The 12,165-nt window shown below is 54.9% G+C and overlaps 1 protein-coding gene across 2 annotated transcripts in view; it reads left to right on the plus strand.

Moving 5' to 3' along the window:
* Nucleotides 1-12,165, plus strand: part of CD151 (CD151 molecule (Raph blood group)) — a 46,322-nt gene that overhangs the window by 21,597 nt on the left and 12,560 nt on the right. For both annotated transcript variants that reach the window (XM_073658679.1, XM_073658678.1), the window contains one exon: nucleotides 1,676-1,750. In XM_073658679.1, the coding sequence (XP_073514780.1) occupies nucleotides 1,676-1,750 (75 nt within the window). The remainder of the gene's footprint in view (nucleotides 1-1,675; nucleotides 1,751-12,165) is intronic.

Below are 12,165 nucleotides of genomic sequence, written 5' to 3' on the forward strand. Positions count from 1 at the left end.
TCACTGCGTCCTCCATAATGTGAGAGGCAACAAACTGATCTGTTACTCATTATACCTCCTATAGTACGACTTTATTAGTAACCTACGTCCGAGCAGCCCAGCTGATATCAGGCCCTGTATCACCATCTTCTCTTAATTCTTCTGCCCATCTTTATCATTTCTCTTGAAACAAAGACATCAGTCTGCTGCATTCTCAGCATCTTTGCATTTTAGCAGTCTTGTCAATTATCAATGTGTAATATACAGTATATACCTGTAGAGAATATGGAGAAAAGTATTGGGACACAGCTCAATCATTAAATTCTGGTTTTCCATTCAGTGTCATATTGCCCTAGTGTATAACCTCTGGCCATTGGCCCCCAGTGTATAATATTTGGACCCTTGCCCCCCCAGTGTATAACCTTCAGCCCCCCGCCATGCTGTCTGCCTTTACTAACATGTGACAGAGCAGCCGGTGGTGCAGAGCTCACTGATACCAGCGCGGTCCTGTAATAAAAGTCACCGTGTAACAAGCCAAACGAGGACATTTCTTCCCTCCTAAATCTTCCCCCATCAGCTGTGAGTGATATTATTGAGAAGATGAAGAAACCGCAGCAACGAAGTGGAAACCCCGTAAAGTTACAGAGCGGGGGGCTGAGTGCTGAGGAGCAGAAAAGTCACCATAACTGCAGAATTCAGTGGTATTATCACAAACACTGCGCCCCTGCCGGGAGCTTCGTGGCAGAGCAGCTGCATCCAGCCGTACATCACCAAGCACAAAGCCGAGCGTCGGATGGAGAGGTGTAAAGCTGCCATCACTGGACTCTGGAGGAGACGTATTCTGTGCAGTGATGGATCACACTTCTCAATTTGGCGTCTGATGGAGGAATCTTGGTTTGGTGATTCCTGGAGAGCGTTACTTCCTGACTGCATTGTGCCGCTGTACAGTTTAGTGGAGGAGGGATAATAATATGGGGATTTTCAGGGATTGGCCTCAGCCCCTTATTTCCAATGAAGGGAAATCTTATACTTCAGCACAAGATATTGCGGACAATTGTAGCTTCCAGCTTTGTGGGAACAGCCCTTTGAGAAGGTCCATACAAGCATGGTAGGAGGATTTTGGTGTGGAAACGCATGAGCACAGAGCCCGGACCTCAATTCCATCCAACACCTTTGAGATAATCTAGACTGCATTGTGAGCCTGACCCTCTGCTCCAACATCAGGGTCTGACCTCATAAATGCTCTTCTGGATGAAGGGGCACAAAATCCCACATACCCCTCCAAAATCTTGCAAAAAACTGTATCAGAAGAGCAGGAGCCGTTATATCTGCAAAGGGAACAACTCCATATTACTGTGTATGGACCAAGAGTGGGAGGTCATCGGAGAACCTGTAGGTATAATCTCTAGGGGGTCACATATTTTTCTCCATATAATGGACTATATTAATATATTCTCTTTGACTTGTCTTGACCGTTTGATAAATAGGTTGTGTTCTGCTCCTGTAGGGTCGTGCACATTTCTGCGACCCATGACTGTCTGATCTGTTGCTTTATGTAGATGGAGACGTTTGCCATCCGTGCACTCAGAATTCTGTGTGACAAACCTATTGTGGATGAAATGCTGTATACGGTGTGAGATGGTTATGTATATAGTTGGAAATCACCAAATAACTGCTCCTTTTTTTTTTCTTCTAGTATTTTATCTTGTTGCTCTGCATCTTCATCCTGGAGATTCTGGCAGGCGTCCTGGCGTATATTTACTACCAGCAGGTAAGAGCTGGATGACTGTGTCCATGTGTTTTGTTTTGCCTTTTTTTAAAAAAAAAAATGTTAAGTGATTACCTAAAACCTCTCTTCATATATCCTAGAAGGGCATTTATAAAATAGGATGAGGTCCATGGAACTCCCTCTCTGGTATCACCCTATTAGTCAGAGTGGAGAGCCTCCATAGGGTTGTGTAGCGGCTCCCTGCTATGACTAATGGTGCATGCATTCATTCCACTAGACGCTGCATAATGCTGAAAGGAATGATCTCATCTTCTCTCTTCAGGGGTGTACCGCTCTGCAACCTCCTAAACCATTTTTTTTCCTTAGGGTGCTTGACTGACAGTTTAGACCAGTGCAACATTGTTGCTGGCCTGAATTGTGCGCGCAGCCGATGCTGCCATCTCTGCTGCATTGGAAGAGCTTGTAGGGGGGAACCTTGGTTTTTGGGGGGAGAGTGGTTTGTATTGCCGTGTTCAGTGATATAAGGATATAGAGGTGAAGGAGCAAGGTGAGCTACTCCCTAGGTCTGCTCCTGGGCTACTACTTGTGCAAGGAGCCATTCTATAAAAATGAATAGCACACAAGAGCAGGGGCTAGCGTGGCGGCGCTGAAGAGCAGGGGCTAGCGTGGCGGCGCTGAAGAGCAGGGGCTAGCGTGGCGGCACTGAAGAGCAGGGGCTAGCGTGGCGGCGCTGAAGAGCAGGGGCTAGCGTGGCGGCGCTGAAGAGCAGGGGCTAGCGTGGCGGCGCTGAAGAGCAGGGGCTAGCGTGGCGGCGCTGAAGAGCAGGGGCTAGTGTGGCGGCGCTGAAGATACCAACTAGTCTCAGTGTAAAACTGTTATATAGCAGCTGCTCGTGTTCGGCCACAACTCCAATACAGCTTGTTGCCCCACGACAGCTGTAAAAAAATCAGGTAACATCATAATGGAGACAGTTAACTTACTTTTTGTTACTGTCCAGCTGCCGATATTCACACAAGTTAGGAGCAATCTGCAGCAAAAAGAAAAAAGGCAGAATGGTGGTTCATGGTCTACATTACCAACATAACTGATGTTGTTTGAAGGGTGGAGTGCGGGCGGCATTGTGCACCATGTACACACGGCTCCTCCAAGTGAAAGAAATCCACCATGGCACAGTCAGAGAATGCAGATCAGATGGGCGCTGGTGGACAGTATTTAGGAGGCAGATGTAATTGAGGATTTTTTTTTTATTATTATTATTTTGTTTTTACGTTTTTTGTTTTGTTTTTTACATAGTTTGTGTTTCCGCGCTGAACTGGCCCATTCATTATATACTGGATGAAGGCATTAGTTTGGTGCTGAACGGCATAGTATAGAATGTAAATCTTTTATGCCTGTTTATAGGACAATTCCTCTAAGGGTTTGTCGACCCTTTTTTTTCCTGTGAGGTGTTTCAGCCCAGAAGCTGAAATCCTGGAGAAAAGCGTGCGCTGCCACATTTCTCCTGCAGGAATTGCAATGTGTTATCTTTTTGGGCATCATAGGTGTGCTGCGCTCGTCGTGCATATTTATTCTGGTATGTTTTGTAGCTCATGAATTTAATTAGTGGTGGGCGTCATGGTTGTAGACAGCCCCGGGGGCAGTAGGGGTGTTATTCACTTTTATTTGATTAGGTAAGAGGGCACATGTGGCGGCACGCTCACGTATGGAGAATGGGTAATTACACAGCTTGTGACAGGCTTCCCGGACTGCCGACCGCCCACACCTGCCAGGGATTAGGGGACGGCTTTTATATATAGCCATTTCTGACGGATTTTCGAGAATAATCTAATAGCGGTTTTACCGGAGACTGAATAATGGTCTTGTCAGTGGTGGCCGCCTGGGAGAAAGCGAAGTGCTCAGTACATAATGCTGCGTCCTCTGGGTGTCCAGTGTCCGAAAACATCCTCTTTTAGAGGTTCTACAGGCCCCACTAACACTGACCCCACTTTTACTTTAGAATATTATTTAGACCTGCTTCAGATGACCATATAAAAACATTGAATTCTCATCCACATTGTCATCCGTATGTCCGTTTTTATCGCCACAAATTAAAGAAAAAAGTAATAGAACAAATACGGATTCCTATGTTAGTAATTGCAATGCATGTGTTCAAAATGGGTGCGGAAGGATGGTGTCCTTAAAATAAATCTATATGACCATCAGTCATTTGCACTACTCCATTTACCTGCGATGGTCCGAGTGGCCCATCAGGCACAAACTGAATCCCTTTTTACAGGATTGTACGTGCCATCACTGTTACAGTCAATATCAATGAGATGGGGGGTAACTATAATGGGAGCAGGGAATGCAGACGCACCGGATCCTCAAGCTTAATACTAGTCTCTTGATGACAGCAGTGGTGCAGGGGAATGTGATATTGGGGGTAAGACTGCTCCTCATTGAGGCCCCCTACACCTTCTAGGACCTGGGCATTTTCCCCATCTAGTCCCTCTACTGTGGTAACACCACCTGCTGCTAATATGGCAGAAATGTTGGTTTGTGGTAGTGAGAATAAAGGGGCCCGGACTGGGGTGGAGTTCAACTGCTATTCTATGAGAGGGGGAGAAACAAATCTGCTTTTCTTCATAGTGTTTGGAGTTGTGTGCTCTCTTACTCCCCACTCTGCCCCCCTCCTCCTACATACCAGCTTCTCCCCACTCTGCCCCCCCTCCTACATACCAGCTTCTCCCCACTCTGCCCCCCTCCTACATACCAGCTTCTCCCCACTTTGCCCCCCCTCCTACATACCAGCTTCTCCCACTTTGCCCCCCTCCTACATATTAGCTTCTCCCCACTTTGCCCCCCTCCTACATATTACCTTCTCCCCACTTTGCCCCCCCTTCCTACATACCAGCTTCTCCCCACTCTGCCCCCCACCTCCTACATACCAGCTTCTCCCCACTCTGCCCCCCTCCTACATACCAGCTTCTCCCCACTTTGCCCCCCTCCTACATACCAGCTTCTCCCCACTTTGCCCCCCCTCCTACATATTAGCTTCTCCCCACTTTGCCCCCCCTCCTACATATTACCTTCTCCCCACTTTGCCCCCCCTTCCTACATACCAGCTTCTCCCCACTCTGCCCCCCCCTCCTACATACCAGCTTCTCCCCACTCTGCCCCCCTCTACATACCAGCTTCTCCCCACTCTGCCCCCCTCCTACATACCAGCTTCTCCCACTCTGCCCCCCTCCTACATACCAGCTTCTCCCCACTTTGCCCCCCCTCCTACATACCAGCTTCTCCCCACTTTGCCCCCCCTCCTACATATTAGCTTCTCCCCACTTTGCCCCCCCTCCTACATATTAGCTTCTCCCCACTTTGCCCCCCCTTCCTACATACCAGCTTCTCCCCACTCTGCCCCCCCTCCTACATACCAGCTTCTCCCCACTCTGCCCCCCTCCTACATACCAGCTTCTCCCCACTTTGCCCCCCCTCCTACATACCAGCTTCTCCCCACTTTGCCCCCCCTCCTACATATTAGCTTCTCCCCACTTTGCCCCCCCTCCTACATATTACCTTCTCCCCACTTTGCCCCCCCTTCCTACATACCAGCTTCTCCCCACTCTGCCCCCCCCTCCTACATACCAGCTTCTCCCCACTCTGCCCCCCTCCTACATACCAAGCTTCTCCCCACTCTGCCCCCCCTCCTACATACCAGCTTCTCCCCACTTTGCCCCCCCTCCTACATACCAGCTTCTCCCCACTTTGCCCCCCCTCCTACATATTAGCTTCTCCCCACTTTGCCCCCCCTCCTACATATTACCTTCTCCCCACTTTGCCCCCCCTTCCTACATACCAGCTTCTCCCCACTCTGCCCCCCCCTCCTACATACCAGCTTCTCCCCACTCTGCCCCCCTCCTACATACCAGCTTCTCCCCACTTTGCCCCCCCTCCTACATATTACCTTCTCCCCACTTTGCCCCCCCTTCCTACATACCAGCTTCTCCCCACTCTGCCCCCCCCTCCTACATACCAGCTTCTCCCCACTCTGCCCCCCTCCTACATACCAGCTTCTCCCCACTCTGCCCCCCTCCTACATACCAGCTTCTCCCCACTTTGCCCCCCCTCCTACATACCAGCTTCTCCCCACTTTGCCCCCCTCCTACATATTAGCTTCTCCCCACTTTGCCCCCCCTCCTACATATTACCTTCTCCCCACTTTGCCCCCCCTTCCTACATACCAGCTTCTCCCCACTCTGCCCCCCCCTCCTACATACCAGCTTCTCCCCACTCTGCCCCCTCCTACATACCAGCTTCTCCCCACTTTGCCCCCCCTCCTACATACCAGCTTCTCCCCACTTTGCCCCCCCCTCCTACATATTAGCTTCTCCCCACTTTGCCCCCCCTCCTACATATTACCTTCTCCCCACTTTGCCCCCCTTCCTACATACCAGCTTCTCCCCACTCTGCCCCCCCCTCCTACATACCAGCTTCTCCCCACTCTGCCCCCCTCCTACATACCAGCTTCTCCCACTCTGCCCCCCCTCCTACATACCAGCTTCTCCCCACTCTGCCCCCCTGCTACATACCAGCTTCTCCCCACTCTGCCCCCCCTCCTACATACCAGCTTCTCCCCACTCTGCCCCCCCTCCTACATACCAGCTTCTCCCCACTCTGCCCCCCCTCCTACATACCAGCTTCTCCCCACTCTGCCCCCCTCCTACATACCAGCTTCTCCCCACTTTGCCCCCCCTCCTACATACCAGCTTCTCCCCACTTTGCCCCCCCTCCTACATATTAGCTTCTCCCCACTTTGCCCCCCCTCCTACATATTAGCTTCTCCCCACTTTGCCCCCCCTTCCTACATACCAGCTTCTCCCCACTCTGCCCCCCTCCTACATACCAGCTTCTCCCCACTCTGCCCCCCTCCTACATACCAGCTTCTCCCCACTTTGCCCCCCTCCTACATACCAGCTTCTCCCCACTTTGCCCCCCCTCCTACATATTAGCTTCTCCCCACTTTGCCCCCCCTCCTACATATTACCTTCTCCCCACTTTGCCCCCCCTTCCTACATACCAGCTTCTCCCCACTCTGCCCCCCCCTCCTACATACCAGCTTCTCCCCACTCTGCCCCCCTCCTACATACCAGCTTCTCCCCACTCTGCCCCCCCTCCTACATACCAGCTTCTCCCCACTTTGCCCCCCCTCCTACATACCAGCTTCTCCCCACTTTGCCCCCCCTCCTACATATTAGCTTCTCCCCACTTTGCCCCCCCTCCTACATATTACCTTCTCCCCACTTTGCCCCCCTTCCTACATACCAGCTTCTCCCCACTCTGCCCCCCCCTCCTACATACCAGCTTCTCCCCACTCTGCCCCCCTCCTACATACCAGCTTCTCCCCACTTTGCCCCCCCTCCTACATACCAGCTTCTCCCCACTTTGCCCCCCCTCCTACATATTAGCTTCTCCCACTTTGCCCCCCCTCCTACATATTACCTTCTCCCCACTTTGCCCCCCCTTCCTACATACCAGCTTCTCCCCACTCTGCCCCCCCCTCCTACATACCAGCTTCTCCCCACTCTGCCCCCCTCCTACATACCAGCTTCTCCCCACTCTGCCCCCCCTCCTACATACCAGCTTCTCCCCACTCTGCCCCCCTGCTACATACCAGCTTCTCCCCACTCTGCCCCCCCTCCTACATACCAGCTTCTCCCCACTCTGCCCCCCCTCCTACATACCAGCTTCTCCCCACTCTGCCCCCCCTCCTACATACCAGCTTCTCCCCACTCTGCCCCCCCTCCTACATATTAGCTTCTCCCCACTTTGCCCCCCCCTCCTACATACCAGCTTCTCCCCACTCTGCCCCCCCTCCTACATACCAGCTTCTCCCCACTATGCCCCCCCTCCTACATACCAGCTTCTCCCCACTCTGCCCCCCTCCTACATACCAGCTTCTCCCCACTCTGCCCCCCCTCCTACATACCAGCTTCTCCCCACTTTGCCCCCCTCCTACATATTAGCTTCTCCCCACTTTGCCCCCCTCCTACATATTAGCTTCTCCCCACTTTGCCCCCCCTCCTACATATTAGCTTCTCCCCACTTTGCCCCCCCTCCTACATATTAGCTTCTCCCCACTTTGCCCCCCTCCTACATATTAGCTTCTCCCCACTTTGCCCCCCCTCCTACATATTAGCTTCTCCCACTTTGCCCCCCCCTTCCTACATACCAGCTTCTCCCCACTCTGCCCCCCCTCCTACATACCAGCTTCTCCCCACTCTGCCTCCTCCTACTTACCAGCTTCTCCCCACTCTGCCCCCCCTCCTACATACCAGCTTCTCCCCACTCTGCCCCCCCCTCCTACATACCAGCTTCTCCCCACTCTGCCCCCCCTCCTACATACCAGCTTCTCCCCACTCTGCCCCCCCCTCCTACATACCAGCTTCTCCCCACTCTGCCCCCCCCTCCTACATACCAGCTTCTCCCCACTCTGCCCCCCCTCCTACATACCAGCTTCTCCCCACTCTGCCCCCTCCTACATACCAGCTTCTCCCCACTCTGCCCCCCCTTCCTACATACCAGCTTCTCCCCCATTCTGCCCCCCTCCTACATACCAGCTTCTCCCCATTCTGCCCCCCCCTCCTACATACCAGCTTCTCCCCACTCTGCCCCCCCTCCTACATATCAGCTTCTCCCCACTCTGCCCCCCCTCCTACATATCAGCTTCTCCCCACTCTGCCCCCCTCCTACATACCAGCTTCTCCCCACTCTGCCCCCCTTCCTACATACCAGCTTCTCCCCACTCTGCCCCCCTTCCTACATACCAGCTTCTCCCCACTCTGCCCCCCCTCCTACATACCAGCTTCACCCCACTCTGCCCCCCCCTCCTACATACCAGCTTCTCCCCACTCTGCCCCCCCTCCTACATACCAGCTTCTCCCCACCCTGTCCCCCTTCCTACATACCAGCTTCTCCCCACTCTGCCCCCCTTCCTACTTACCAGCTTCTCCCCACTCTGCCCCCCCTACATATCAGCTTCTCCCCACTCTGCCCCCCTCCTACATACCAGCTTCTCCCCACTCTGCCCCCCCCCTTCCTACATATTAGCTTCTCCCACTCTGCCCCCCCCTTCCGACATATTAGCTTCTCCCCACTCTGCCCCCCTTCCTACATACCAGCTTCTCCCCACTCTGCCCCCCCCTCCTACATACCAGCTTCTCCCCACTATGCCCCCCCTTCCTACATACCAGCTTCTCCCCACTCTGCCCCCCCCTCCTACATACCAGCTTCTCCCCACTCTGCCCCCCCTCCTACATACCAGCTTCTCCCCACTTTGCCCCCCCTCCTACATATTAGCTTCTCCCCACTTTGCCCCCCCTCCTACATATTAGCTTCTCCCCACTTTGCCCCCCTCCTACATATTAGCTTCTCCCCACTATGCCCCCCCTTCCTACATACCAGCTTCTCCCCTCTCTGCCCCCCCCTCCTACATACCAGCTTCTCCCCACTCTGCCCCCCCTCCTACTTACCAGCTTCTCCCCACTCTGCCCCCCCCTCCTACATACCAGCTTCTCCCCACTCTGCCCCCCTCCTACATACCAGCTTCTCCCCACTCTGCCCCCCTCCTACATACCAGCTTCTCCCCACTCTGCCCCCCTCCTACATACCAGCTTCTCCCCACTCTGCCCCCCCTCCTACATACCAGCTTCTCCCCACTCTGCCCCCCCCTTCCTACATACCAGCTTCTCCCCACTCTGCCCCCCCCTTCCTACATACCAGCTTCTCCCCACTCTGCCCCCCCCTTCCTACATACCAGCTTCTCCCCACTCTGCCCCCCCTCCTACATATTAGCTTCTCCCCACTCTGCCCCCCCTCCTACATACCAGCTTCTCCCCACTCTGCCCCCCCCTTCCTACATACCAGCTTCTGCCCCCCCCTTCCTACATACCAGCTTCTCCCCACCCTGTCCCCCCTTCCTACATACCAGCTTCTCCCCACTCTGCCCCCCCTCCTACATACCAGCTTCTCCCCACTCTGCCCCCCCTCCTACATATTAGCTTCTCCCCACTCTGCCCCCCCTCCTACATATTAGCTTCTCCCCACTCTGCCCCCCCTCCTACATATTAGCTTCTCCCCACTCTGCCCCCCCTCCTACATATTAGCTTCTCCCCACTCTGCCCCCCCTCCTACATATTAGCTTCTCCCCACTCTGCCCCCCCTTCCTACATATCAGCTTCTCCCCATTCTGCCCCCCCTCCTACATACCAGCTTCTCCCCATTCTGCCCCCCCTCCTACATACCAGCTTCTCCCCATTCTGCCCCCCCTCCTACATACCAGCTTCTCCCCATTCTGCCCCCCCTTCCTACATACCAGCTTCTCCCCACTCTGCCCCCCCTTCCTACATACCAGCTTCTCCCCACTCTGCCCCCCCCTTCCTACATATTAGCTTCTCCCCACTCTGCCCCCCTCCTACATATCAGCTTCTCCCCACTCTGCCCCCCCTTCCTACATACCAGCTTCTCCCCATTCTGCCCCCCCTCCTACATACCAGCTTCTCCCCATTCTGCCCCCCTCCTACATACCAGCTTCTCCCACTCTGCCCCCCTCCTACATACCAGCTTCTCCCCATTCTGCCCCCCCTCCTACATACCAGCTTCTCCCCACTCTGCCCCCCCTCCTACATACCAGCTTCTCCCCACTCTGCCCCCCCTCCTACATACCAGCTTCTCCCCACTCTGCCCCCCTCCTACATACCAGCTTCTCCCCCATTCTGCCCCCCCTCCTACATACCAGCTTCTCCCCACTCTTCCCCCCCCCCTTCCTACATACCAGCTTCTCCCCACTCTTCCCCCCCTTCCTACATACCAGCTTCTCCCCACTCTGCCCCCCCTCCTACATACCAGCTTCTCCCCACTCTGCCCCCCCCTCCTACATACCAGCTTCTCCCCACTCTGCCCCCCCTTCCTACATACCAGCTTCTCCCCACTCTGCCCCCCCCCTCCTACATACCAGCTTCTCCCCACTCTGCCCCCCCTTCCTACATACCAGCTTCTCCCCACTCTGCCCCCCCCTTCCTACATACCAGCTTCTCCCCACTCTGCCCCCCCCTTCCTACATATTAGCTTCTCCCCACTCTGTCCCCCCCCTTCCTACATATTAGCTTCTCCCCACTCTGCCCCCCTCCTACATATTAGCTTCTCCCCACTCTGTCCCCCCTTCCTACATACCAGCTTCTCCCCACTCTGCCCCCCCCTCCTACATATTAGCTTCTCCCCACTCTGCCCCCCCTCCTACATACCAGCTTCTCCCCACTCTGCCCCCCCCTTCCTACATACCAGCTTCTCCCCATCCTGTCCCCCCTTCCTACATACCAGTTTCTCCCCACTCTGCCCCCCCTTCCTACATACCAGCTTCTCCCCACTCTGCCCCCCTCCTACATACCAGCTTCTCCCCACTCTGCCCCCCCTCCTACATATTAGCTTCTCCCCACTCTGCCCCCCTCCTACATACCAGCTTCTCCCCACTCTGCCCCCCCTTCCTACATACCAGCTTCTCCCCATTCTGCCCCCCCTCCTACATACCAGCTTCTCCCCATTCTGCCCCCCCTCCTACATACCAGCTTCTCCCCACTCTGCCCCCCCTCCTACATACCAGCTTCTCCCCACTCTGCCCCCCCTCCTACATACCAGCTTCTCCCCACTCTGCCCCCCCTCCTACATACCAGCTTCTCCCCACTCTGCCCCCCCTCCTACATACCAGCTTCTCCCCACTCTGCCCCCCTCCTACATACCAGCTTCTCCCCACTCTGCCCCCCCTCCTACATACCAGCTTCTCCCCACTCTGCCCCCCTCTTCCTACATACCAGCTTCTCCCACTCTGCCCCCCCCTTCCTACATATTAGCTTCTCCCCACTCTGCCCCCCCCTTCCTACATATTAGCTTCTCCCCACTCTGCCCCCCCTTCCTACATACCAGCTTCTCCCCACTCTGCCCCCCCTCCTACATATTAGCTTCTCCCCACTCTGCCCCCCCTCCTACATACCAGCTTCTCCCCACTCTGCCACTCCCTTCCTACATACCAGCTTCTCCCCGTTCTGCCCCCCCTTCCTACATACCAGCTTCTCCCCGTTCTGCCCCCCCTCCTACATACCAGCTTCTCCCACTCTGCCCCCCTCCTACATACCAGCTTCTCCCCACTCTGCCCCCCCTTCCTACATACCAGCTTCTCCCCATTCTGCCCCCCTCCTACATACCAGCTTCTCCCCATTCTGCCCCCCTCCTACTTACCAGCTTCTCCCCATTCTGCCCCCCCTCCTACATACCAGCTTCTCCCCACTCTGCCCCCCCTTCTACATACCAGCTTCTCCCCACTCTGCCCCCCCTTCCTACATACCAGCTTCTCCCCATTCTGCCCCCCTCCTACATACCAGCTTCTCCCATTCTGCCCCCCCTCCTACATACCAGCTTGTCCCCATTCT

Source organism: Phyllobates terribilis, unplaced genomic scaffold, assembly GCF_046119375.1.
Source record: "Phyllobates terribilis strain yellow unplaced genomic scaffold, ASM4611937v1 Scaffold_13__5_contigs__length_258822181, whole genome shotgun sequence".
Taxonomy (NCBI): domain Eukaryota; kingdom Metazoa; phylum Chordata; class Amphibia; order Anura; family Dendrobatidae; genus Phyllobates; species Phyllobates terribilis.